We start from the raw sequence: 27,476 nt of genomic DNA, 5'->3' as shown, positions 1-27,476 counted from the left end.
GACAGGGGTGGCCCTGCCATTGAAGGGATGGGATGCGATTTGGGCTTCCAAGCCACAACATTTTGGGATTCTGGGATTCTTTAATCAGAAAGGCAATAAATATGCCCTCACTCCCTTTATCCATAGCCATTTATCCAGGGCTGTGGGATCTGTGCCATGGCACCGACAGAAAATTCCTATCTCCGTTTGCAGCCAGTGAAATCTCAGCCTTCCCAGGAACCCTTTCTTTCCCAGGATATTTGAATCCCTGCTCAGTGCTGAGTGACAGCAGAAGTTAAAAATCCACTCAAATCCAAAGAGTGACTGGGAGGAAGCACCAGAGCCGTGCCCTGCTCGGGGCTGTTTGAAGAGATCCTCATTCCCAACGCACGGACACCGCAGGCTCCCGGGGCTGGGAATAAAGGAAAGGTGGGAGCTTGAATCTTTTATGTAACAAGCTGGAACAAGCTGCTCTCTGGTTTACAGGGACCAGCTGAATTTTTATGACTCTTTTACAGCAGAACTGCTCCTTTTCTAGGTCACTGTGGCTGCGGGGACGTGGCTGTCACCCGCTGTCACCTGCTGAGAGCAGCCACCATGGAGATCAGAGCTGCACGCCCTTCCTGGCTGCGCTGGAAAAGTCTCCCTGGTTCCATTTGCTTTCATCCTGCTGACAGGAAATATCAGAGAGCCGGAGGCACCTGCTCGGATGCTGGGAGTCGCTAAATGTTGTAATTTATTGGGATGAAATGGGAATCTGGCTTTGGGGACAGGCAAAGGGTGGGAAGGAGACATCTCCACGTGGTGCCAGAGGGAGCCAGAGGTGGTTGGAGCTGTTCCAGGAATGGAGCTGCTCCAGGACCTCCAGGTGAAGCTCCTGGAAAAGCACAAGGATATATCTCCCTGGTTCCATTTGCTTTCATCCTGCTGACAGGAAATATCAGAGAGCTGGAGGCACCTGCTTGGATGCTGGGAGTCGCTAAATGTTGTAATTTATTGGGATGAAATGGGAATCTGGCTTTGGGGACAGGCAAAGGGTGGGAAGGAGACATCTTCACATGGTGCCAGAGGTGGTTGGAGCAGCTGCAGGAATGGAGCTGCTCCAGGACCTCCAGGTGAAGCTCCTGGAAAAGCACAAGGATATTCACGGCTGCTCCAAACTGAGGTCATGAGGCAGGAGCTGGAAGGGGAGGCCCAAAAGTGGTTTAGTCGGGGTGGATAAACTTCCAGGAGTAGAGAAACCCTCTGAGGGACGTTTGGGACCGTTTTTTACATGCTTGGAAAACCTTCTTGGAACAAGCTGCCCAGGGAAGTGCTGGAGTTGCCATCCTGGAAGCGTGGATGTGGCACCTGGGGACATGGATTGGTTTTGCTTGTCTGAGAGGGCTTTTCCAACTAAATATTCCACGATTGGACACTTAATAAAATCAGCTCCTGGAGTGCCAAAGGCTGGCCAGGGAATACACACAGGGATGCTTGGAAAAGCAAAAAACACCTGGAAGGATCTGGGTCACTGATTCTGAAGTCATAGGCAAAAAATGAAATCATTGAAATGCAAAAATGCATCCATGAAATGCATTACTGCTGGAATATTCTTCAGAGGGCTCTTGAGGAGATGGAAAAATGTCCCCTCTGTCCAGGAGTGTCTTGGCACACCTTGGCACATTCCCAAGGAAGCTGAGGGTGACCCAGTCCAGGAAGTTCCCCTGAGGGGACACCAAGGTTGTCCCCATCCTTCAGCTTCAGACAAAGGGCTGTGCTCAGCAGTGCCCCGAGGAACAGAAATGCCCTGTGCTCCACACTCCTTTTTCCATAAATTCTCCACGTAGGAGGATTTGGAACCTCCTGAGCTGCTCTAGGATCCAGAGCAGATGTCCTGACAGTGCCACATGTCCCAGTTTTATGGCGGATTCCTTTGGCCACCAAATAAATCCCAAAGCAAACTCCAGTGTGCCACTGGCAGAAGAGGTGAGGTCCCACCAGGAAACTCACAGAGCCCAAAGACTCTCAAAGACAACTCCAGGACTTGGACTTGATGATCCTGGTGGAACCCTTCCAGCTCCTTTTCCATAAATGCTCCATGCAGGAGGATTTTGAACCTCCTGAGCTGCTCTAGGATCCAGACCTGGGGTTCCGATGGTGTCACATGTGAATTTTTTGGCATATTCCCCATGGACACTTGAGGAGACCTTAAATCCCTTCCTGGATGGGCAGGGACACCTCCCCCTGTCCCAGGGTGCCCCAGTGTCCAGCCTGGCCTTGGGCACTGCCAGGGATCCAGGGGCAGCCACAGCTGCTCTGGCAATTCCAGCCCAGCCAGGAATTCCCAATTCCCAATCTCCCACCCATCCCTGCCCTCTGGCACTGGGAGCCATTCCCTGGCTCCTGTCCCTCCATGCCTTGTCCCCAGTCCCTCTCCAGCTCTCCTGGAGCCCCTCCAGGCCCTGCCAGGGGCTCTGAGCTCTCCCTGGAGCCTTCTCCTCTCCAGGGGAACATTCCCAGCTCTCCCAGCCTTTCCCCACAGGAGTTCCAACTCCCAGCTCTGAACTCCTTAAGTCAAAATTAGCAAAAATTTAATTTTCAGCATGATCCATAAATATTTTCCTGATCCATCTGAAGCTTAGAACCAGTTTTAAGTTGGCAGGAGCAGACCTGGTCCAAACCTCACCTTGCTGTTTGCAAATGCAGCCTCAGAGCTGTGAAGAAGCAGCACAGGAGGAATCAGCCCTGAAAAGTGGAAATTGGGAATCACAACCATTCCTGCTCTAATGTAATTTCCCAATGCCAGGAACATCAATGAAAAACGTGTCCCTGCATGTCACAATCTCTTTTTTTTTTTTTTTTTGGCCAAATTTTTCCTCCCTTATTCCACAAAGAAAACCCAACAAAGCCTCTTTAGATTTCCAAAATCAATGCGTGCAGGGAAATCTTTGGGACAGAAAATATTCCCTTGGAGGAGAAAGATTAAAATCCTTTATGGGAATAACATGAGGAATATTCCAATAAGAAATGTGGAGTTCCAACTCTCTCTTTGTTGCCTTAATGAATTAATTGCTACAAATGTAATTTTTGTGACTGGTTCTGAAGAAAACTTTCAATATTTGTCATGTCCCAGAGCAAATCCAATGGATTTGCTGGAAATTCCCAGCTTGCCAACATCTTCCCCTTTGGAGCAAATGTGATCCCTGTGATCTTGAGAGAAGGAATCTGCAGAATTCCTGCTCTTCAGGTGGGGTCTGAAATAAAATGAATAATAAATAAATCCATTTCTCCTGGGGGACCTCTGTTCCCACTTTCCCATCTTTCCATTCTTGTACCATAAGTGGAAAAGCGACAATTCCCTATTTTTATGACTCCTTTTCCCTCCTTTCCTGGCTTCCCTGATTTGTCATTAAGCCAAGCTTAATTATTTTATCAAATAATATTTATAACATTACCTGTGATGTTTTTTTTGGAATTCTCCTTAACCAATGCTTGGAATGCCAGAAGTTTTCCCTGTGTCCTGCTTTCCCAGCACTGAATCCCTCTCGGGGACAGGAATTCCTCTCAATTCCAGTGACAGCAGAGAAGCAGGATGTGACAGGAATGTGTCACATGCTCCTGTGACTCAGCCAGGCTTAGTGGGATATGGAGAAGGAATTCCTGGCTGGGAGGGTGAGGAGAGTCTGGGATAGAATTCCCAAAGAAATGGGGCTTTGGGGAGGAAAAATGGGAATATTTGGACTAGGCTGACACACAGTAACTCCATTAATTACATAAACAGATAATTAAAATGAAATGAAATTTAAATGGGAAAAGCAGCTAAAATTCCTAACGCAACAAATTCCATCAGAAATTCCTTTCCCTCAGCAAGCTCCTTCCAGAATTTCCTGATTCCTCCCAGGGCCTGGGACCCCCGGAGCCGATTCATGCCCAGCAGCGCCAGGAGCTGCACAGACACAGATTAAACACCCCCTGATGAAGTCTCTGGGGTTGAGATGACCCCAAGGTGTTGGAAAGTCTCTTTTTCCCAGCCCCGAGACTGCAGAAGAAGAAGAAGAAGAAGACAGAGTTCCTTGGCTCTCGTTCTCAAGGTTGTTTATTTTCTCTTATCTCTGTCACCCTTTCTCTGACTCGCTGAGGCCCTGTCCGGCAGGAGTGTCCCCGACTGCCGGGCAGGATGTGCTCTATCATCATCTGCAGGGCAGCTGTCCTCTGTTCATTGGGCAGTTTTTCCTTATCTCTTCCACACTCACTCCTCCCTCGGGGAGGACACCTGCTGATAACAGCCATGGAATGTCCCTGCATGGCTGATAAGAACTACAGCATCCCATTGGGAGATGTGAGCCCAGAGGGAGGAGCCAAGCATTCCTACCTGGATATAATCTGGAGATTCTGGAACACCAGCACGGCTTCTGCACTGGATTGCCCAGAGGAGCAGCAGCTGCCTCTCCTTCCCCTGGATCTGCAGAGGAAGACTCCACCCTTCTCCAGGATCCCTGCTCCAGCAGAGCCACCCCTGGCACTGCAGGAGGGCTGAGCCACAATTCCAATGGGGCTGCTGCCAGCACCCTGACCCACAGGGTGTCAGGCTGGGTTCTGACTCTGGCACTGTTGGTTTGGTCACTGCATTGTTCATTTCATCCTTTGATTTTCTTCCCTATTAAAGAACTGTTATTTCCTGCTCCCATAATTTTTGCCTGAGAGTCCCTTAATTTACAATTTATAGCAATTGGGAGGGGTGGGGAGGGTTCACATTCTCCATTTCAGGGGAGGCTCCTGCCTTCCTTAGCAGGCACCTGGCTTCCAAAGCAAGACAGTCGGTTCGTGGCACACTGACAGCCCTTGGGGTGTTGTCTTTTTATACTAAAACCTACCTGTACTTTATTTACAATAATGTTCCAATCCCTATCACCCATGTCAGACAGTCTGTCTCTACTCTAAACCAATCCAGCAGTGCCACCATCACAGCAGAGATGGAGGACAAGAAGAAGGAGAAGAAGGACAGGACACGCTCAGATTCCTCCATCTTGCCTCCTGAACCCCCATTCTAAAACCCCAAAATTCTCCATTTTCACCCTGTGATAAATTCACTGCCATTCTACTCAAACCCTTGTGGCTTGTAACTCCTCACACAAAGTTGGGAATTGTTTCCATGGGCTACAATCAAAGGCCCAGGTGTCTGTGACTCCGTGCCAAGGTCTCTGAGCCCCTGCCAGGGGCTGGAGTCCCCCAGGGCAGCCAATGTCCTGGGCTCTGACAATCCCCAATTTCATCTCCAATTCCTTGGATTCAGGAAGATCCCAGATCCAGCCCCCTCCTGGAACCAGAGCCCTTCCCTGGGCATGTCACAGGAACTCCACAAGTTCCAGGGAAGTTGCCCAACACCAAATCCCAATAAATAAAATGCTAAAACTGAGGATTTGTTTTCCAAAGCTCATCCCAGTGGGAAATCTGTGGGATAACAAACGATTTTCTTCCTTATATTTTCCAAAATATCCCTCTGCAAAATCCATTGGAATCCTTCCACTCGATTCCCACCCAAATTATTATTCCAGGTGCTGAATGTCCAAAGAAAGATTTTCAGGATCAATCTGGGGGATTATCTGATAGAAAAGCTTAGTGGGGGGCTGGCAAAATTCCATGAAATTATCACCTGGATGGTCCCAAGGAAGGAGGCAAATGGAGAAGGATGACTTGGAGGAGGATGGATTGTGATAATTGACTGGGAAAATTAAAATAAAATAAAATAAAATAAAATAAAATAAAATACAATACAATAAAATAAAATAAAATAAAATAAAATAAAATAAAATAAAAATAAAAATAAATGAAATAAAGTAAAATAATATAAATAAAAATAGGATAAAAAAGAATAAAGCAAAAAAGTAAAATAAATTAAAAATAAAGTAAAATAAAAACAAATAATAAAATAAAAATGTAGTAAAATCAAATCAAATCAAATTAAATTAAATTAAAATAAAGGTAGAATAAAATAAAATACAAAAATTAAAAACGAAAGTGAAATAAAATCAAGTTTCAAAGGTAAAATGAAACAAATTGAAATAAAATAAATTAAATTAAATTAAATAATAAAATAGAATAAGATAAAAATAGGATAAATCAAAAAAGTAAAATAAAATAAAAATAAAGTGAAATGAAATGAAATAATAAAATAAAAATGTAGTAAAATAACAAAAAAGAAACTAAAATATAAACTAAAATATAAAATTAAATTAAATTAAATTAAATTAAATAAGTAAACTAAGGTAAGAATAAAATACAGTAAAATGAAATAAAATGAAGTTTCAAAAGTAAAATAAGATAAATTGAAGTAAAATAGAATAACATAAAATGAAATGAAAAAAATAATGTAAAATAACATGAAACAGAGTGAAATGGAATAGAATGGAATGGATAAAAAATAAAATTAAAATATTAAAATAAAATAAAACATAGTAAAATATAGTAAAATGAAATGAACTGAAACGAAATGAAATGAAATAAAATAAAATAAAATAGAATAAAATAAAATAAGATAAAATAAAATAAAATAAAATAAAATAAAATAAAATAAAATAAAATAAAATAAAATAAAATAAAATAAAATAAAATAAAAATAAAGTAAATAAAGCAGAGTTCCCTACCGGCCCAGCAGTTCTCCCGGAGCCCAGGAGGCTCCAGAGGCAAACCCCCCGTGATCCCATCTCACCTGGCGGATGCCCAGGCGATAGGCCAGGATCCGATCCACGGCGCTGGGGTTCATCTGCGTCCACTGCAGGCTGTAGGAATAGACCCGCGGCCGGTTCTGCCACAGCGGGTTGTACGTGTCGTAGTAGAACTCCGGGGCGTAGGCTTTTCCTGGGGAAAAGATGGAATTAGGGAAAGCACTGATGCCTTGGGTTCAGCTTTTCTGTTTTTCACATTCTGTGCTGCTTCAGTGTGTGGGTCTGGGCCTCATATCAGGGGATGCTGAGCTCTGTGCACAGAGCAGGGAGACAAAACAATTCCTGCTCCAGCTGGGCACTAAGGACAAATGATCCAAACCTCAGGCCCTAAACTAAAGCTGCCAGCAACTAGGACCCTGCAAGTCCTTAGAGGTCCAAAGGCCACCTTTAATCTGGTCCCTAGACCTTGGGGAAAGGACTTCTTTTTCCCATGGGAAATGGCCTCCGTTTGCGGCAGCTCGTCCTGGCCAAGAGGGCAGAGCCAAGCTAGAAATTTGCAGGACTTTGCTGGACTTCTCCAAAACTAAAGCTGCCAGCAGCTAGGACCCTGCAAGTCCTTAGAGCCCCACAGGCCACCACTGTGCTCATACCCAGACCCTGGGGAAATGACTTTTTCCCATGGAAAATGGCCTCCGTTAGCAGCCACTTGCCATGGCCGACAGGGCGGTGCCAAGCTAGAAGTTTGTTGGAATGTTGGGGGGCACAAGACAGATGATGGACTTTGGACCTGGTTGACATAAGAGATTTGATAACAGGATGCCTTGGCAAAAGCAAACGGAACTTTGAAAATCAGACCTAGTTTGCAAAAAGATTAAATCAAACGGGTTTACCGGAAAAAGAAAATCCCATTAAACTCTGCAAGCCAGAGATGTTGTTATTTGCATAAGTTTGTGTTTGTGATTTTAACCCAGTCATTGTGGTACACATGATTAGTCTCCCTGAAATGGAATATAAGCGTTTGTATCCCACAATAAAATCGGATTCTGATCACCGAGTCAGTCTCCCCATCTCTCTCCATCGCCGACAGAAATTTGCAAACTTTGCTGCATTTCTCCAAAACGTAAAGCTGCCACCAACAGGGACCCTGCAGGTCCTTAGAGCCCCAAGAGCACAAAAATATCGAAACAGGACGACCCCCGTGGTGTAGGAGTGTGTCCCCTGTTGATGGAGTGACAAAACTATCCTTTGTCCCCTCAAAAAGGAAAGAAGCCCAGAAGTTTCTCTCCTCAATTAGGTGAAAAAGACACCTCACAGGCATAAGGAACTTCACCTCAAACTTAAGGATAGCTAATTGGACAAAAGCCAAAAAGTCCCACCTGGGCAATTAACTAGAAAAAGGAGTGAACAAAGAAACCAATCGCTTTTGTGAAGTGTTTTACTAAGAGCAAGAAGGTTTGGCACTTAGCTCAGCTTCTCTCAGTTTGTTATTTTGCCTTTTATTAAACTTCTTTGTTTCAACACTGCAACAGAAGCCATCCTGCTGATTTTTATGCCTCCAAGAGTAGCTGAGCTATCTTAGGTGTGTTATAGGCCTCAGAGAGCTTATCAAACCTAGCTCAAGAGGTTACTGTATCACCATGGCAGGGAGAAAATGGGAGAGAATGATGCATCTGACTCCATCTTGTCAGAAGGCTAATTAATTGCTTTATCATACTATATTATTCTATACTATATTACATTGCATCTAAACTGAATCTGCCAAGCACTCAGCTCTGCACACACTGCCCAGAATCTCGTGCCTGTCACCCTCAGTCCTGACACACACACACACACCTGGCCCTGACAGGAACCAAACCCCATCACTGTGGGTGAACAATGCCCACATTGCATTCTGCTGTGGCACAAACACAGGCACAGCAAGTGAGAGAAGAATTGTTTTTCCTTTCTCTGATGTTCAGAGAATGTGAACCCAGAAATATTCTTGGGCAGAACCGTGCCTTGCTTTTCTCTGTGGAGAGAAATGTGGAGACATAAACACCATGGGCTGGAGAGAGAAAAACAAGCAGGGTGGGACTGCAGGGGCTAAAGCTGCAATGGGACAATGAACTGCAAGGTGCAAATGGAGCAGAACTGATCCCAGGGACAGACCCCGTGCCCGGCCGTGCATTTTGGGGCCATTTTGGTTCATCTTGGGTGCAGGCCTGGCTGGGCTCTGGTGCTGCCCAAGGTGGATGCATGGAGGAGATGCTTTGAACCAATCCCTGCTTTATTCTGGAACTCCATCCAGCCTCTGCTCTAGGGCAGCCTGCACAAGGCATCACTGGAAATCACGGCATGGCCAGGCAGCCAGGGAATAACTCAGCCAGCCAAGAATTCATCCATCCATCAGGAAAAGGAGGGAAAACACACGGAAATCATCAGGAAATAACTTCAGCTGGGCATTCCCAGATCCAAGGGTTCCAGCTGGAGCCACCCCTCATTCCCGGGATCCAAGGGGTGAGATCCAACTGCAGCCATCCCTTCATTCCTGAGATCCAAAGGCTGAGATCCAACTGCAGCCACACCTCATTCCCAAAATCCAGTGGTTGAGATCCAACCCCTCATTCCCAGGATCCAGGGGTTGAGATTCAACTGGATCCAGCCCCTCATTCCTGGGATCCAAAGGCTGAGATCCAACTGCAGTCAGCCCCTCATTCCCAAGATCCCAGGGTTGAGCTCCAGCCTCTCATTGCCAGGATCCAATGGTTGAGATCTTTCTACTTCCATCTGTACTTCTGCAGGGATTTGGCAGTGGGAATAATTAGGGAAGGGCTGGAAAAACTTGGAAAACATGGCCTGCCTGTCACATGGAATATGGGAGGGGTATGGATTCATTACTCTCTTCCCTTAACTGGGATTTTAGGAGTTTGTGACAAAACAAACCCTGAACTTAGGGATTTCCTCCTCAAAACTATCCCTAATCCAGGTGGAAAGAGAGAGGGATGAGAGGCATTTCAAATTCCAAATGGGACAATTTCCATCAGCAGAAAAGCCGTGAGAAGAGGAGGAAAAAATGCCTTAAAAGCCCCCCAAATGCAAAGGAACAAAGGCAAAATCCTGGGAATAAACAGCAACACGGCACCTATTGATCCAGCTTTTCTCTCCAACCACGCTTTTCTTTTCCAAGCATAAAAAGCCCTTTTAGCCAAGACGTTTTTCCCAATTGCCCGGGGAAGGAGGACCTAGCATTAGCCCGGAGTGGAGGAGCAAGCAACAATATTCCAAGGAGAGGGAGCAAAGCAAAACCACTGCTGGTATAAAGGAGCTGCAGCGGGAATAAAAAGGGAGCAGCGGTCGAGACGATTTGTTTTCCTTGTTCCTGAGAAGTGGGAATAATGGGAAAAGCTCATGCTGGATGCAAATTATCCTCTTCCCACACCCACTGGTGTTGGATATAATGGGATCTCTGGGGGGGACTGAGAGGAGCCATAATGAGCCACTTGTCACAGGAGGGGCACTTGAACAACATCGGCACCTTTGGGGCAATAATGAGGCGCCTGAAGAGCTGCATTATCCCAAATCCCTGTGAAAACAAACCCGGGAATGGAGAGGCTGGAAATTCAACAGCGCAACACTGAGAGCTTCCCTCGTAAACTTCGGGAAGCAGGGATGTGGTTTGGAGTGCAGAGAAAGCAGAGGTGGCTCCTGGAAGTGTGGGAGTTACGTGGAACATGGAAAAGTCCCTTGTCCCCAAATCCCTTGGCTCTGGATCTTGGGAGAGCGTAGGAGCGTCAGGGGGTAGGATGGTCAGGACGGAGGGAGAGCAGACATCTCTGCAGCCAGGGCTGGAGCTTGGGGTTCATTGCAAAGGGCCAAGTGCAGGGCCCTGCTGGAGCTGCCAGCCACAGCCCAGAGCAGGACTGAGAGAAGAGAGGGGGAGGGAGGATGAGAGAGAGAAAGAGAGGATAAGAGAGCGAGGTTCCCGTTCCAATACCATAAATTTCTTCTGTGCTTAATATTCTAATTCTCACTCACCAATCCAGTCCAAGATACAAATCCTACAGCATTTACATACAGCCTGTAAGAATCATTACATTCCCATACTGTGTTACATTTTAAACCCTACAAACTCCTCTTTGGGCCCCTCTGCCAAGCTGGCAGGGTCTGCTCTGACCCTTGGGCCTGTGTGCAAGCAGAGGGTGTTGTTCCATCAAAAGGGGATCACCTTCAGCTGGCCACTGCCATTGTTTTCCAGTTGTTCAGTAACTGAGGGATCTCAGAGCTTGCTTTCATTTCAATCTCACTTATAGTTTCCATAGCCTCAACATCTTTTGCCAGGCAATCATATTCACAAGGCTTTCCTGTTTCATCTTCCCTAACAGGAGAGGAGGGACCTGGAGCTCCTGGATATCATCCAGGGGAGGGAGGTGAGGATGTTGGTTTGTTGGTTTTCTCTGAGGCTTCCTAGAGTTTGGATGGAAGCAGGAGTTGGGTTGTGTCACAAGGGAAGTTCAGCTCGTGGTCGGGAGCCTGGAGGTTGGCACAATGTGGATTTTGGGGTGGGAAGATCGTTTTTAGCTGGGATGGCAGGAATGGGGGAGGTTTCTGGGATCTCAGCTCTCAATGGGCCTCACACCTCAAAGCCCAGGGGGTCCAGAGTTTGTGGAGTTTCATCCTTGGGGATCCTGTGTCCAGCTCTGGGATCAGCAGGACAGGAGGGACCTGGAGCTCCTGGATCTGGTCCAGAGGAGGGATGTGAGGATGAGGAAGGGCTGGAGCATCTCCGTGCCCAGGAAAGGCTGAGGGAGCTGGGGCTGCTCAGCCTGGAGAGGAGCCCCAGCTGAGGGGGGCCTCAGCCCTGGGTGTCCCCATGTGTCCCTGGCTGTCCCTGTCTGTCCCTGTGTCCCCCTGTCTGTCCCTGGCTGTCCCTGGCTGTCCCTGTGTCCCTCTGGCTGTCCCTGGCTGTCCCTGTGTGCAGGGCCTTGGGCACTGCCAGGGATCCAGGGCAGCTTCTGGGAATTCCATCCCAACCTCTCCCCACCCTCTCAGCCAGGAATTCCTTCCCAATATCCAACCTAAACCTCCCCTTTTCCAGCCTAAAGCCATTCCCTGGCTCCTGTCCCTCCATCCCTTGTCCCCAGTCCCTCTCCAGCTCTCTAGAGCCCCTTCAGGCCCTGCCAGGGGCTCTGAGCTCTCCCTGGAGCCTTCTCCTCTCCAGAGGAACATTTTCAGTCATGAGCATTTTTTGTGCAGCATTCAATCCCTCCAGGCAGTGAATCCAAACATCCAAACATTTTCCACCAGCCCTGTACCAGTGTAAGGTCAAAAATGGGATGAAATCTCTGTGGCACTGAATTAGAGAAACCAAGCAAAGGGAAAAAGTCACTCCAGCTGCTCCATCTCAAGCTCCACTGGGGTCTAAAAGCTGGAGAATTGTCCTGAACAGAAGTGGATTGAGGCATTCCCCTTCTCCTGGCACTCCAGGCCTTTATCCAAAGTCCCTCTCTCTGCCCCTGGGTTTGAAGTTGTTCAAAGCAAAGGAAACAGCTTCCCCCTCCCAGCTCTGCAATCCCCCAAATTCCCATTTATTTACCAAATGGACTGAAGTGTCCCAATGCAGAACTCTCAGGATCATTCATTGTCATCCCCTGGGATGGAAATCCAGGAGCCAGAGTGGTTTCTCTCCCAGTTCTCCAGATTTTAGCAGATCTTGGTGCTGGAGTTTGGTGTCACTCTGATAAAAGGATCCCTCCCTCGGTGACCATTTCCCACCCTGCCTTCAGTCCTAGAGCTGTTTTCCACATTTCCAGAGGATTTCATTGTTGGCTCAGTGGCTTCCTCAACTTTTCAACTTTCCCTGAAGTGTTCCCATCCCTTCCATCCTGAGATCTCAGACAATAAATCTGGCTCAGTACCAGCTGTTTCTGACACCTGCATTTCTCAGCTGTCAATTTGTAGCCCATAAAAGCTGCATCTGTAAAAATCTGCCTCCTTGGATTCCACATTCCTTATTTTTGAAGACTGGGGGATTTTTAGTTTTTAAAAGAAAAGGAAGGAGGTTCAGCTGGTCCTTTTTAGAGAAAATGACCACCCAGGATTCCTCAACCTGTGGTCCATTGGGATCACTCAGCCATTGATCCCCGAGGAAAAGAATCCCTTAAAGGAACTGTTGCTGGACTGGACACAGCAAATTCCAACTGGGATGAGAGCAGAGCAGCACAGGGATCTCAGCAATGCCACAAACCCAGTGTCCCTAAATGTCCCAGGTCCCAGAGGGTGGGATTGGTGTTGGCTCCCTGTCCCGCAGGAACAAACAGTGAGAATTGTGTGGACATGGAGCATTCAAGGAATCATTTCCTTATCTCTTTCCTCCTCATTTTCCCATCGAGTTCCGCCAATTCCTCGGAGTTTTGGGAACTGCAGCAGCTCTGTCCCATGCTTGTGGCACTGCTGGTGACAGGAGCTGGCTGTGAGCTCTCAGCAGAGCAGCTCCCACTCTATCACATTCAGGGAAAGGAAATAAAAACTGAGATTTATAAATGCTTCCTCTCGTGGCAACCTCAGCTCCAGCCCTTTCCATCTTTTCATTGCTGGGAGAGCATAAATCCTGAATAAACCCCTGCATTTAACTGTGTGAAATAGTGGGAGACACTGAATTTATGGAAAACGCTGCCCCTTCTGTGCTCTGCTTTATTCCAGGATCTCTATTTTATGGAAGGGCTGCAGGAAGAAAGAGAAGATGTTTTGTTCTTTATTTGCAATTGGGAAAGGCAACATCTGTCTCCTCCTGGATCTGCTCCTCATCCCAATCCTGCAGCTGGATCATCCCAGTCACCTCCTGCCTCCCCATAACCATGGAAGCTGAAAATCAGGGAATTATTTGGCTTGGAAGGGACCTAAAGATGTATCTTCATTTATGACCTTCCCTTAATCCTCCAGGAATGAGCTCCAGGGCCTTCCCTGTCCTCCAGGAGTTTTTGGACATTTTTAGGAGAGGCTCTGTTGGAATCCCCAAGGTTTTTAATTAAAATAAAAGAATCCCTTTTCCCTGCAGATGAATGGAAAAGCGTTTTTGCTGCTGCTCCAGCTGCAGTTTTAAAGCTCACACAAGTGGCAGCCACAGCTTCTCTGGGATTCCCGTTCCAGTGGGAATTTGGAAATGATTCCGGCTCCAAGCTGAGCACCACAGTGCTACCAGGGGTGGTGGCAGGGGCACAGAACAAACACTCAGGCAGAAATTCCTGAATGGAGCACCTGGAGAGGTGCCTGATCTTGAAAAGGGAATCTCCCAGGGAATTGGGAAAAATGGGAGGATCACATCCGAGCCTTCATCCTTCCCAAATGTGGGAAAAACAAAGGATGGTTTCCCAAAGAGGGGACAAAACATTCCTAAACCCTCTGAGTTCATGTTGACTTAAATCCATGGAGAGGGTTTGTCAAGGGGTGGGGTGGATATTCCATCCCTGGAATTGTCCAAGGCCAGCTTGGATGGGGCTTGGAGCAACCAGATTTTGTTTAAAATGTCCCTTCCCATGGCCTTTCCCAACCCAAGCCATTCCATAATTCCAAGATCTTTCATGGAACGGGTCCATCCTTGCCCCATCCAGAAGGAACACGATGGGGACAAACCCAATCCAGGGTTTGCTGTGCTCCATTCTGCCACTTAAAATATCCAAAAATCAGGGAAAAATCTGGAAAAATAAAATATTTCCATGTGTTCTCCTCCTGGAAAGGTCCAAAAGACGCTTTTCATTAGAGAAAAGATGAGTTTCCAAAGAGCTCTTTCCAGAGGTGGATTCTGGGATCATCAGAAGGGATGATCCAGTGTCCATCTCCTCAAATCCCAGCTCTCCAGGAGAAGGGAAGGCAGGAGATGTGAGGTACCTGAGTGTCCCCTGGATTAGTGATGGAAGGCTGGACTGGATCATCTCCAAGGTCTTTTCCAACCTGAATTATTCCCGCCATGGATGGGGATAATCCCTTCTGGAGGTGTTGGCAGGGAAGGAATGTTTGGATTTTCGGGTTTCAGCATCACCAGCTCCAAAGAGCTTCCAAGAGCTCCAAGGAAAGGGAAAGCTCTGATCACGAGCTAACAATTAAACCCTCCCCAATTAGCCCTTGATTGGCCTGATGTTGCACTTGGCTGGAAGCGCTGACTGGGTGATGTAAGACAGAGTAAATAATTAAAGATGAGCTCGTTAATTAACGCAATATCCCACGGGCAAAAATATTCCACAGGCCAGAACAACACGGAATTAATATTCCAAAGTGTCTTCCCTCGCTGGTGGGATCAGGAGTTGGTTGATAAAAGGAATTAAGTCCATGGAATGACATTGGAGCTTTGTTTAGCCCTACCCAGGGCTGTGATGAATAATTGAAATTTTGAATTTTAATATTAAATCTGCAGCCCTGCCAAGCCAGCCCCATCCGCTATGGGCAGAGATTCCTGGTGGAAATTCAGGAAAGAATCCCCCACGGATGTGTGTCCAGCCCTGATTAAAGAATTTAATGGAGAGGGAACAAAATATTGCCTAAAAATCCCTCTTTGGACACAACTCTGGGGACAAATTCAGCCGCAGCAGAGAAAATTCCAGCTCAAGGGGGTCAAACTTCCCAAACTGAGGAGAAATTTTAAACCAGGACTTGTCAGGTAAACTCAGTTCTAGGTAATCCTAATCCCAAATGGCTCCCCAGGGGTGCAGAGAATCATGGAATTGTTCAGGTTGGAAAAGACCTTTAGGATCATCAAGTGTGGCTGTCAGTCCTTCCCCTGCAGCCACCACTATCCCATGGCCTCCAGAGCCACATCCATGGGTTTTGGACAATTCCAGGGATTGTGACTCCGCTGCTGCCCCTGGCAGTGTGTGAGAGCCCTTTCCAGGAGGAATTTCCCCCTCACATCCAACTTTAACCTTCCCTGGGGCAGCTTGAGGCTGCTCCTTCTTGTCCTGACACTTGGAATGATGCAGAAAAATAACAATGAGGAAGATGAAGTGGAAAGAGAAGAAGAAAGAGGAGGAGGAGGAGGAGGAGGAGGAGGAGGAGGAAAAAGAGGAAGATGAGGAGGGAGATAGAAGGGGGGAGGGGGAGGAGAAGGAGAAGGAGGAGGGGGAGAAAAAGAAGAGGAAGAAGAAGAAGAACAAGAACAAGAAGAAGAAGAGGAAGAAGAAGAAGGAGGAGGAGGAGGAGGAGAAGGAGAAGGAGAAGGAGAAGAAGAAAAAGAAGAAGAAAAAGAAGAAGAAAAAGAAGAAAAAGAAAGAGAAACAAGAGAAGAATAAAGAGAAGAAAGAGAAACAGAAGAAGAAGCAGAAGAAGCAGAAGGAGAAGAAGCAGAAGAAGAAGAAGGAGAAGAAGCAGAAGAAGAAGAAGAAGAAGAAGAAGAAGAAGAAGAAGAAGAAGAAGAAGAAGAAGAAGAAGAAGAAGAAGAAGAAGAAGAAGAAGAAGAATTCTTCACTCCTCCTTTGCTCCTTTGCAAACTGGGATCTGCGAAACACAGAGACCAGCCCCCCCTGCCTGGAGACGCCGCACCACAGTGACAAAGCTGCTCCTGGGGCGTCCCCAGCGGGCCAGGCCAGGCCAGGCCGTGACCCAGCAGGGCTCAGGTGTGTCCTGGAGGAACCTCTGGCACCTCAGCAGCCTCTCCAGGGAGCGAGAAGCTCCCTGCGCTCATCCCCCTCCTTCTCCAGCACCCAACCCTCCCTCAGGGAGGCTCCTCAGCCTCTGCCGTTCACGGATCTGGTTTGATTTATTTGCTCCCAGCCCTGGCAGGCGTTTCTGAAGCCTGGAATGGACTTCTTGTTGCTCTCTGGATATGATCTGGCCCCGAATAAAATCTCGAGGTGGTGAAGCTGTGAGGAGCATGAACTCAGCTCTGCTTCCCCACAAACACAATTTGCCTTGTCACTTCTTATTTATTTTGAAGAGACTGGCAGGTTACATCTGCCTCATGTTGGCCCAGATGCTATAAATTAACCCCTTTTCCATGTGTGATTTATTTGGCTTTCATCTCCTCCAATCTGGCTCAAAATATACAGGAAAAAAAAAGGATTCTGCAGGCTTGGGGGTCAGAATAAATCTTTAAAGCCAGGCTGCATGAAATGCTGTACTGAAAAGCTTTCTCTGTGCATACCAATGGTTTTCTGCAGCCCCAGTCCAGCACATTTCTATTTTCCTGCATGAAAAAGCAGAAATAAACCAGCTAAAAATGGGTTACAACAACCCATTATTCCCCCCAAAACAAAAGCTCCACACAACTGCCACATTCCTGCCTTGCAGTTATTTATTGGGCTTTTTTTTTCCAATCATGCCTAAGAAGGGCCCAATTTCTTGTCTCTATTCACACTCCCATTGAAATCCAAGCCCCCTTTTTAACCATTTCATCATTTTTTTTCAGCGTTTTCAGTTCCCCAGGGCCTTGACTCCATCTGTGCTGCTGAGATTCAGGGAGCACAACAGAGCCACTGCTCTGAGAGCAGTGGAAAAGAATTTATTTGCTAAATAAAGTCAGTTTTAACTTTAAAAGACTAAGAAAAGTCAAAGTGTTACTTCCAGCATCCTGAATCCACCATAAATTAGCGGGTTGGGATGAACCCTAAATGGGCACAGGGAGGGGTGGGAAATGGAAAACATCATAAAATCATTTTAGAAATCATTTTCAGTTTTGTGGTTTGCTAAAACTACTCCAACTGCCCCAATCTTGGCAAAATAATTGCCTTGGAATAGATTTCCACAGTCTGGGATCCAAATCCTGGTGATAGATTGAACCAAATTTACTCATTTGAGGCCAAACAGTTTTTCTGGTTTCTTTCAGAGCTGCCTTTGGGATTAAAATCCCAAGATTTGGAGAAGTTGGTGGCTGTGAAAACCCCTCCAGCAGGCTCTGAAAGGTGTCAGCCAAAGGTTGGATCCCATTTGGAAGGAGCAGAACCATCCAGAACTGTGGGATTTGCTGTGTTCCCACCACATTTGTGCTGCGAAATTCCTGCCAAGGGGATGTCATCCCCATCACATCCCTTTATCTCCCGGCTACTCCCAAACTGAGATTCCTGTCACCCTGATTTTTTAGGATTTTCTAAGCCTTCTGATGTTTACATTCTTGTAACAAACCTTCTCACACACCTTCTGTAAATAACTCATTGTTTTGCATTCTTTATAGAGGAAGAAATATTTAACGGACTGTTGGTTTGTCCAGTGTCATTGGAGAGGTGGCACTGTCACCTTCCAATCCACTGTCACTTTTAGAAATCTATAAATGTTGGAGTCAGAAAATAAACTTCCCTTTTTTTACCTTGAAAAAGAGTGGGGTGTGTGTGTCATGTTATTTTGTGTCCTATAGTGACAGATTCCAGATTCCTATAGTGACAGATTCCAAACTCAAAATTCCTATAGTGACAGATCCCAGATTCCTACGGTGACAGATTCCAAACTCAACATCTCGGAATCTCCCTTTTGTTGCTTGAGCTCTACCCAGCCTCACCCAATAAAACCCAAACATGGTTTTGAAGAAGACCTTCAGATTCCAAACTCAAAATTCCTATAGTGACAGATTCCAGATTCCTATAGTGACAGATTCCAAACTCAAAATTCCTATAGTGACAGATTCCAGATTCCTATAGTGACAGATTCCAAACTCAGAATTCCAATAGTGAGAGATTCCAGCTTCTTATAGTGACAGATTCCAAACTCAGAATTCCTATAGTGACAGATTCCAGATTCCTACAGTGGCAGATTCCAAACTCAAAATCTCAGAATCTCCCTTTTGTTGCTTGAGCTCTACCCAGCCTCACCCAACAAAACCCAAACACTCCGTGAACACGATTTTGTAGAAAACCTTCAGATTCCAAACTCAAAATTCCTATGGTGACAGATTCCAGATTCCTATCAGATTCCTATAGTGACAAATCCCAAACTCAGAATTCCTATAAGTGACAGATTCAAGATTCCTAACTCAAAATTTAGGAATCTCCCTTTTGTTGCTTGAGCTCTACCCAGCCTCACCCAACAAAACCCAAACACTCTGTGAACACAGTTTTGTAGAAAACCTTCAGATTCCAAACTCAAAGTTCCTATAGTTACAGATTCCAGATTGCTATAATGACAGATTCCAAATGGAAAATTCTTATAGTAACAGATTCCGTATTCCTATAGTGACAGATTCCAGATTCCTACAGTGACAAATCCCAAACTCAAAATCTCGGAATCTCCCTTTTGTCGCTTGAGCTCCATCAAGCCTCACGCAACGAAACCCAAACACTCTACTAACACAATTTTGAAGAAATCCTTCAACCCCCTGGCAAAACCCAAACCAACTGACTAAAACACCCTCAAAAACCATTTAAAAAAAAACCAAATTAAAAACCTGATTAATTCCCAGCCCCACCCCTCCTATCCTACCTGTGACGAGGAAGCTGCAGCGGCCGGCGCCCGCCTCGTTGATGATGTTGCAGTTGTAGAGGCCGTAGGAGTCGCGGGAGAGGCTGCTGACGGTGAATTCCGTGGAGTCCTGCAGGTCGAAGTGGCCCGAGCGCAGCAGGCGCCCGCCCAGGCGCCACTCGTAGCTCAGCACCCGCGTGGGGTACGCGCGCAGCACGCGGCAGCTCATGGTGACCGCGCGGCCCTGGCCCTGCCGCAGCTCCAGGAACGCCGGCTCCACCGCCGGGGGGTCTGCAGAGACACGGACGGGGTTAGAGCGGGGTTAGAGCGGGGAGCCAGGCCTAGGGACGGGATTAACCAAAGTTCGTATTTAGGAGCCGTCGTAGGGACAGGATTGATCCAGGTTCTTGTGCGGGACCTGCCCTAGAGACAGGATTAACCAAGGTTCTTGTGTGGGACCTGCCCTAGAGACAGGATTAACCGAGATTCGTGCGTGGGACCTGCCCTAGAGACAGGATTAACCAAGGTTCTTGTTTAGGACCTCTCCTAGAGACAGGAGTAATCCAGGTTCTTGTTCAGGACCTCTCCTAGAGAGAGGAGTAATCCAGGTTCTTGTTCAGGACCTCTCCTAGAGAGAGGTTTGATCCAGGTTCCTGTTTAGGACCTCTCCTAGAGACAGGATTAACCAAGGTTCCTGTGTGGGACCTGTCCTAGAGACAGGATTAACCGAGATTCGTGCATGGGACCTGCCCTAGAGACAGGATTAACCAAGGTTCTTGTTTAGGACCTCTCCTAGAGACAGGAGTAATCCAGGTTCTTGTTCAGGACCTCTCCTAGAGAGAGGTTTGATCCAGGTTCTTGTTTAGGACCTCTCCTAGAGACAGGATTAACCAAGGTTCCTGTGTGGGACCTGTCCTAGAGACAGGATTGATCCAGGTTCATGTTTAGGACCTCTCCTAGGTCTGCGGAGACACAGCCAGGGCAGCAGGGTGATAGAGGGGGGAAGCCAGGCCTAGGGACGGGATTAACTGAGGTTCATGTGTGGGACCTGCCCTAGAGACAGGATTGATCCAGGTTCTTGTTTAGGATCTCTCCTAGAGACAAGTTTGATCCAGGTTCGTATTTAGGACCTCTCCTAGAGACAGGATTAGGCCAGGTTAGGAACCATCCTAGGCATCCAAACTAACCCAGGTTCTTGTTTAGGACCCGTCCTAGGAATCAAGACTAACCCAGGTTCTTGTTTGAGACCTGTCCTAAGAGACAAGACTAACCCAGGTTCTTCTTTAGGACCAGTCCTAAAGAAAGGACCAACCCAGGTTCTTCTTTAGGGCCCATCCTAGGATTCAAGGCTGACCCAGGCTCTAATTTAGGAGCAGTCCCAGGAGACAGGACTAACCTGGTCCACTCCTGTTGCAGGAGGCCGGCTGGGTTCTTCTTTGCACATCCTAAAAACTAATCATGTTAAAACCAGGTTCTGGTTTAGGATCCATCCCAGGAGAGTTGACCAACCCAGGCTGGTGTTTAGGGCCTGGCTTAGGGGACAAGACTAACCCAGGTTCTTGTTAGGAGATCCCTTGGAACGACACTGAATAAAACCAATAATCTTGTCTTAACTGGGACAGTGCTTGGAGCAACCCATGGAAAGGGCCCCAGCCCACAGCAGGGGTGGAATGAGGTGGCCTGGGAGGTCTCTTCCATCCCAAACCAGCCTGGAATTCTGGGACTTTCTCTGGATAAAGTGCACGAGGCAGCAACATCCCGGGCACAGAGCTGAGCTGGAGACTCTGTACTCACAATAATAAATCGGGAATAATTAAAAGAAAATATCTGGGGAATCATAAATCTGTGCTCAATGGGGACCTCACATGTGGGCACATTCCTGAGGCTGCCAGAGCTCTGGGAATGTTTGGACACCAGGGATGCACAGCTTGGGATTGTTGGGGTGTCAGTGCAGGGCTGGGAGCTGGGCTCCTTCCAGCTTGGGATATTCCACGATTCCATGAACTCCACTGCCTCAGGAGCTTCACCAAAAATCTGGCTTAGCCAAAAACCATCACCTCTGGATCTTTTTTCTCCCTTCTCATGGAGGTTTTACTGTCCCAGTTCCCCACACCCAGAACAGCCTGTTCTGCCCTAACTCCAATAAAACTGACTTCAAATAATTCACATTCACAGCTTCAAACTCCCCCCAGAACTTTGATTCCAGCAAAACACCAAATAAATAAAATATAACCAACGTCCAGTGCGTGCACAGACCCAACTTCCTGCTGCCATTTCCTTTGGAAAACTTCACCATGGCTGGAAAATAAGGATCATCTGGCCTAGCAGTGGTTCATGCTCAGCTCATGTCAGCACAGCTCTTCAGAGCCAGGAACACGCATGGAAAATGTGTTCCCGATGGGATGCAAACCAGGGAATTCTGGCTCTCTAAAGAACTCAGCTCATTTTTTAACCCCTGAGAAGGAAGAATTCCTGAAATCCTCCCTTCCCAGGGTGGCACAGGGAGGTTTTGTATCCTTACAAGGTGTTTTACATACAACATTAAAATGTTCCTGCTTCCCCAAGTTTCCCAAGGCAGCAGCGTTGCAGGGAACTGTTGCTTAAAGACAGGAATTATCCTTGGGAAAGAATCCTTGGGAAAGAATTCCAGATCCCTGCTGCCTTCTCGGGGAGAGCTGGGAGTTGCCTCTCCCAAATCTCCTGTTTTCCTCTCACCACCCTGTCTTAAATTATTTGTACTTCCCAAAGAACTCCCAGATCCTCCTATATAATGGATATCAAAAGAATTATTAATCAAATTTACTAATATTCACTATTTTCCACCTTGAGATGTAAGTTGCCCAAGGGGAAAGTTCTCCATGGAAAAGCTGGAAAATATTGGAAAAGGGCAGTGGAGTCCCCACCCTGGTAGGGATTTAAAGCCCTGTGGAGGTGGCACTTGGGGACATGACCAGTGGTGGCCTTGGAAGTTCTGGGAATGGTTGGATTTGATCTCAGAGGGCTTTTCCAATCTAAAACATTCCAAGATTCCATGAACTCTCCATATTTTTATGGATCATGATCACAACAAGGCACCCGCTGCTGTTCCTGGCATAATTTGATCTTTATAACACAGCCAATTTTATCTGAAATCAATATTTGTTTTTTAATTGGAAATTCTCTATTTTCTCCCCATTCCAGCCAGGACAATTCCATGTCCATCACCTCTCCAGCCCTTCCAACCACACCAAAATACACATGAAAATCCTGGGAAAATTCTCCCTAAACTTGGAGCCAGGCACAGAAGAATCTCTAAAATAAAAACAGAAAAGAGGCTCAAGCAGCATCACCCGAGGACGCTCCTGATCCTAAATCCCTGAGGATGAGCACAGGAATTTTGGGATAGGAATATTCCTGAATCTCTGTGTTTGAGGTGCTAAAAACCCTTTAATGGATGATTTTTTCCATCATTTTCTGCCCTTGCTCACAAATCCTTGGAATGTTTGGACATCCAAAACTCATCTCTGGTTTGGAATAACGTTCCCTCCTTTGTTTTCCTTGCTGCTTCCATTGAATGCTCCAAACCCAGGGAATGATTTTAACCCTCCTGATCCAACCTCCTGATCCTAAATCCCTGAGGGAGAGCACAGGAATTTTGGGTGAGGAATATCATGGAAGCTCCATGTCTGAGGTGTTAAAAACCCTTTAATGGATGATTTTTTCCATCATTTTCTGCCCTTGCTCATAAATCCTTGGAATGTTTGACCATCCAAAACTCATCTCTGCTGTGGAATAACGTTCCCTCCTTTGTTTTCCTTGCTGCTTCCATTGAATGCTCCAAACCCAGGGAACGATTTCCCCTCCCCGTGGCGCCTCAGTTTAAAAATTTTAACGGGAATTTGTATTCAGGCCTTTCTCTCTTCTCCCCCTGCTTTATTTACTTATCAAGCTACTTTAGCCTTATAAACAGCTTTTAAATGAAACTTTCCCCTGCCTTTAAGGTCAAAAAAGTCTTTAAACCCCACAATTCCCATTTATCCAGGGGCTGATGAACCCCAGTGACAGGAAGAGAAAATTAACTCGGGCTGCTCATTCCTGAATCCCACTTTTGCAGGTAATAACTTTAATGGGAAAGGGAAGGGCTGATAAAAGCCCCTACCAGAGCTAACAGCTCATTTTTCCTGTCATTTTTTTCCATTGTTTTTACAGGATTGTGACTTCCCAGATGCGCAGGAGAAAAGCTGGAGTTGTTTGTGACTCCTCTGCGTTGAACTCATTTGCATCAGCTCTTCCCCAAGGCTTTGGCAATTTGATTTAATTTACTTTTTCCCTCCTTATTCCTTTCATAATTCCACTATTAGTTTTGGAAAAATCTCCAGCAAAGCTGCCAAGGGAGCACGGTTCATTCTCTCCCACAATTATCTTTGGGAAGCAAACGGGGCTGGAGTTAAATCAGGCTCTCTATTAATGTTTAATGAAGTTTTTTAGCCTAAGCACGTTCATGTTTTAAGGATTAGGAAACAGAAAAAGGAAAGTTCTGGAGCTATCCTGAGAAATGACAGCGAGGTGCTTGTTTGGTTTGAATCACACAGCTGCTCCTCGTGGTGAGGGTCAAATCCTGATTTTATAGTGGGATTTGTTAAGGAGAAAATTCATGGAATTTATTTTCACCCTGATGCCCCGAGCAGAGGCTTCACCCGCTGGTTTGGCCCCTCCAATTTGCATTTTTAGCTAAACAAATAACGAGTTTTTCTCTCTCAGCTCCAACAAGGGGAATAAAAAATAAATAACAATAAAAAGTGGTGCGTGCCTCTGCTCTCTTTCCATTGGGTTTGTGGCCGCTGTTGGGTTCACACCACAGGAATGTTATCCAGCATTTCTGAATCCATCTATTCCCAGACTCTCCACTGCAGCCACATTTCCAGGTTTTTTAGCTCCTGAGGTGGGTCTGGAGGTGCCTGAATGGAGATACGGAGAAGCCTAGACAAGATGGGATTTAGGAGCTTTGGGAAGCTCCAGTGCACATGGATTGTGCTCCCTGTGAAATGACAACGGTGATTTTCCATCCAAAGCTTGGAACAGGGATATCACACCTCGGATAATGGATTTATTCCACTGAAATGAAACCACCATGGCCAGAAACAGAAAAAAGCCATTTGAACATCTGGAAGTAAATTAAAACAGGTGTGCAAATCCATCCTGGAATTGTGCATTCCAAACCCTGCCTTGCACAGATATATCCATGGTACAGTGAGGAATATCCTGTTTTATTAAATCCAGGAACGTTGTGGGAAGGAAGGGACCCTAAATCCCACCCCTTTTCCATGGCAGGGACACCTCCCACTGTCCCAGGGTGCCCCAGTGTCCAGCCTGGCCTTGGGCACTGCCAGGGATCCAGGGGCAGCCACAGCTGCTCTGGCAATTCCAGCCCAGCCAGGAATTCCCAATTCCCAATCTCCCACCCATCCCTGCCCTCTGGCACTGGGAGCCATTCCCTGGCTCCTGTCCCTCCATCCCTTGTCAGAACTCCAAAGATTCTCGTCATGGGCTCCTAATTTTTTCATCTTATCACTGGCAAGGTCCTAATTTGAAGTTAGATGGATTTTGATGGTAACTTTCAGTGTAAAATTATTATTAATTTCATTTTCTTCTGCATTCTGTGTCTGTGCCTGCTTTGCAGAAGGATTTACAATGGAAAATCCCAGTCCCCACTCTCAGGAATTTGCTAACTTGGATTTTGTGCTTCAAGTTGTCTCCCCTGTCTGCGGAATTTGCTGGGATTTTCCAGGCTGGTGCCTCTGTCCTGGTTTGGCTCCTTGACAGGGCATTAAATTCTCTGGAAATCCAGATCCAGCCTCACCCAGCAACTCCCAGGTTCCTGAGCTTCAATATTTGTGCTGGAGCACGTGCAGCGTTTGCAGGTGATAAATATTCAGATGAGTAAAAACAAACGGACAAAATAAAAACTTTGGGGCAAAGCTGCACCATTCGTGTCCCTCCATATCTGCAAATCTTGATTTGCTTGATTTGTCCAGCTGGGGCCAGAAGGGGATGGGTGAATCATGAGGAGCTTCCTTAAAAAACCATGAAATGGGAATAATCCATGGCTTTTTAAAAGTGTCTGCTCTTCTGAGAGTCCTTTATGGGCTCTGCTGCTGCTGTTCCTTGGATTTTATGAAATTTAAATTGTCCTGGCTAGAATATAAATCAATGAACAGCAGTGAACAACATTTTAATCCTAGAGAGCTGAAGAGGGAGCCGTGGGTTCAGGGTCCTTCTCTATGGGCAGGTCCTGGATCTTAAATTTCTCTCTTCCATATCCAGGATTAAGGAATGTCTCTGGAGGAGCAGGGACCCACTGGTGATCTGGGGAAAAAAAACCCTCTGCACTCATTTTAAAGCATTTTCCAGCTAAAAAAATCATGGAACCAGGTTAAGAATGCTGGGGGTGCTCACCTGGAGAAGGAAAGATTCCAAGGAAATCCTTCCAGGGCCTGAAGGGGCTCCAGGAGAGCTGGAGAGGGACTGGGGACAAGGGATGGAGGGACAGGAGCCAGGGAATGGCTCCCAGTGCCAGAGGGCAGGGATGGGTGGGAGATTGGGAATTGGGAATTCCTGGCTGGGCTGGGATTGCCAGAGCAGCTGTGGCTGCCCCTGGATCCCTGGCAGTGCCCAAGGCCAGGCTGGACACTGGGGCACCCTGGGACAGTGGGAGGTGTCCCTGCCATGGCAGGGGTGGAATGGGATGGGACTGAAGGTCCTTTCCAACCCAATCCATTCGTGGATTCCATTTGGGATTTGAACCAACTCTCCTCCCTTAGGGATCCAGCCAGGGGTGCAACATCCTGGCTCATTCCTGGAGTGACTCACACCAATATTCCTTTGGAATATTTAGCAGGAAAATAATTTTTTTACTCATTCCTACAGCAAGCATTCCATTATCTGTGGGGCTGAACTCCACTGGACATGAACAGGGCAGGGAAGAGGATGGACACTGGGTTGGGATGGAAGGGATATTAGGGATCATCCCATCCCACCCCTGCCATGACAGGGACACCTCCCACTGTCCCAGGGTGCCCCAGTGTCCAGCCTGGCCTTGGGCACTGCCAGGGATCCAGGGGCAGCCTCAGCTGCTCTGGCAATCCCAGCCCAGCCCCTCCCCACCCTCCCAGGATCCTCCAAGGACACTCAAATACCCAGGGAGGGAGGACAAATCAGGGAAGAAAGGTGAGAAAAGCACAGGGGAAATCCGAGATAAGGCTCCTATCAGTCCAAGGGAAGTGCTGGATTCTGCTCCTGGTTCCCTTCAGGTGGCACTGATCCAGGTGACACTGATCCAGGTGGTGACACCGGCTCTGATCTGCACACAACCCCTTTAATGATTAATGGGGCATTTTAAAAACTCTCTGCCCACTCCTGAAACCTCTCCCAGAGCTCCCTGCTCTGAGTTTTTTTACTTTTCCACAGTAAAAACAAGGGAGCTGCAGCCCCTGGAGCAGCCTCGTGATTCCAGAGAGAATCCCAGAGTAGTTTAGGCTGGAAAAACCCTCAGAGATCATCAAGCCCAACCATCCCAGCACTGCCACGGCCACCACTGCCCCATGCCTCCAAGGGCCACCTCCACGTGGATTTAAATCCCCCCAGGGATGGGGATTCCACCACTTCCCATGGCTGAACAACTTTTCCACGGAGAAATTCTCCCCAGTGTCCAACCTGAGCTTCTCCTGGTGCAACCTGAGGCTGTTCCCACTCATCCTGCCCCTGGTTTCCTGGGATAGGAGCCTGATCCCACCTGGCTGCACCCTCCTGGAGATGCCACCAGTGCCGCCCACCTCCAGCAGAGCTCGGCCAGCCCAGGTGACCGCTGGATTCACAGAGAGCTCTCGAAATCTCGCGGAGGTGGTGGATGAAGGTACAGACATGGAGGAAGGTTTTGAATTCAGGCCTTGGAACCAACAAGACCTTTTCGAACAATGACTTGTGGCTCCTGTCAGGCACAATGGGTGCCCTTTGAACTGGCTGGACTGTCCCAGCATTGAATTGCTGTGTTGTGATACAGCAATGCTTGGTGCAAGCAAGAACACGCCCCAAGCAGGCAATAAGCAGAATTGTTACAGCAAGGCTACGAAACGCAAGTAATAAACGACATGATTGTGAAGGTTTCTTTTTAGGTGAACAGAGAGGGGGAATTGAGGGAATCCACAAAATCAGAGGGTTTTGGGACAGCTGCAAGAGGCAGTAGAAATGTGATTGGAGCTGAGCAGCAGCCATGAGATTGGTCAGCAGAAAAATTATTTAAAAAGTAGAAAAGCAAGGACAAGTAGAACAATGGCCTGTGTATTAATGCTTGTCTGGAATAACTCCCTAAGCTGCAGAAAAGTTTATCCAGTGAGATATTAGGGAGTTTTCAGCTTCATAATGGAGCTCTGTGCATTGTGTTTGAAGGCTCACAAGCAGGTATTGTATTTGAAATAAGCAAGCATTGTTTAACCAAAGGTACCTGTGCTTACAGTGGTTGGA

At 47.0% G+C, this 27,476-nt stretch overlaps 1 protein-coding gene across 1 annotated transcript in view; it reads right to left on the bottom strand.

The window, feature by feature from the left end:
- The window catches only part of MDGA2 (MAM domain containing glycosylphosphatidylinositol anchor 2), a 213,311-nt gene that overhangs the window by 28,475 nt on the left and 157,360 nt on the right, over positions 1 to 27,476 (bottom strand). Inside the window, exons 9-10 of the mRNA XM_036384850.2 lie at positions 18,999 to 19,268; positions 6,671 to 6,819 (exon numbers count right to left, since the gene is read on the bottom strand). Coding sequence (XP_036240743.1) covers positions 6,671 to 6,819; positions 18,999 to 19,268 — 419 coding nt within the window. The remainder of the gene's footprint in view (positions 1 to 6,670; positions 6,820 to 18,998; positions 19,269 to 27,476) is intronic.

This window comes from Molothrus ater, chromosome 6 (genome assembly GCF_012460135.2).
Source record: "Molothrus ater isolate BHLD 08-10-18 breed brown headed cowbird chromosome 6, BPBGC_Mater_1.1, whole genome shotgun sequence".
Lineage (NCBI taxonomy): Eukaryota > Metazoa > Chordata > Aves > Passeriformes > Icteridae > Molothrus > Molothrus ater.
Note: the sequence above shows the minus strand (reverse complement) of the source record. Positions and strands in the feature narration are given on the sequence as shown.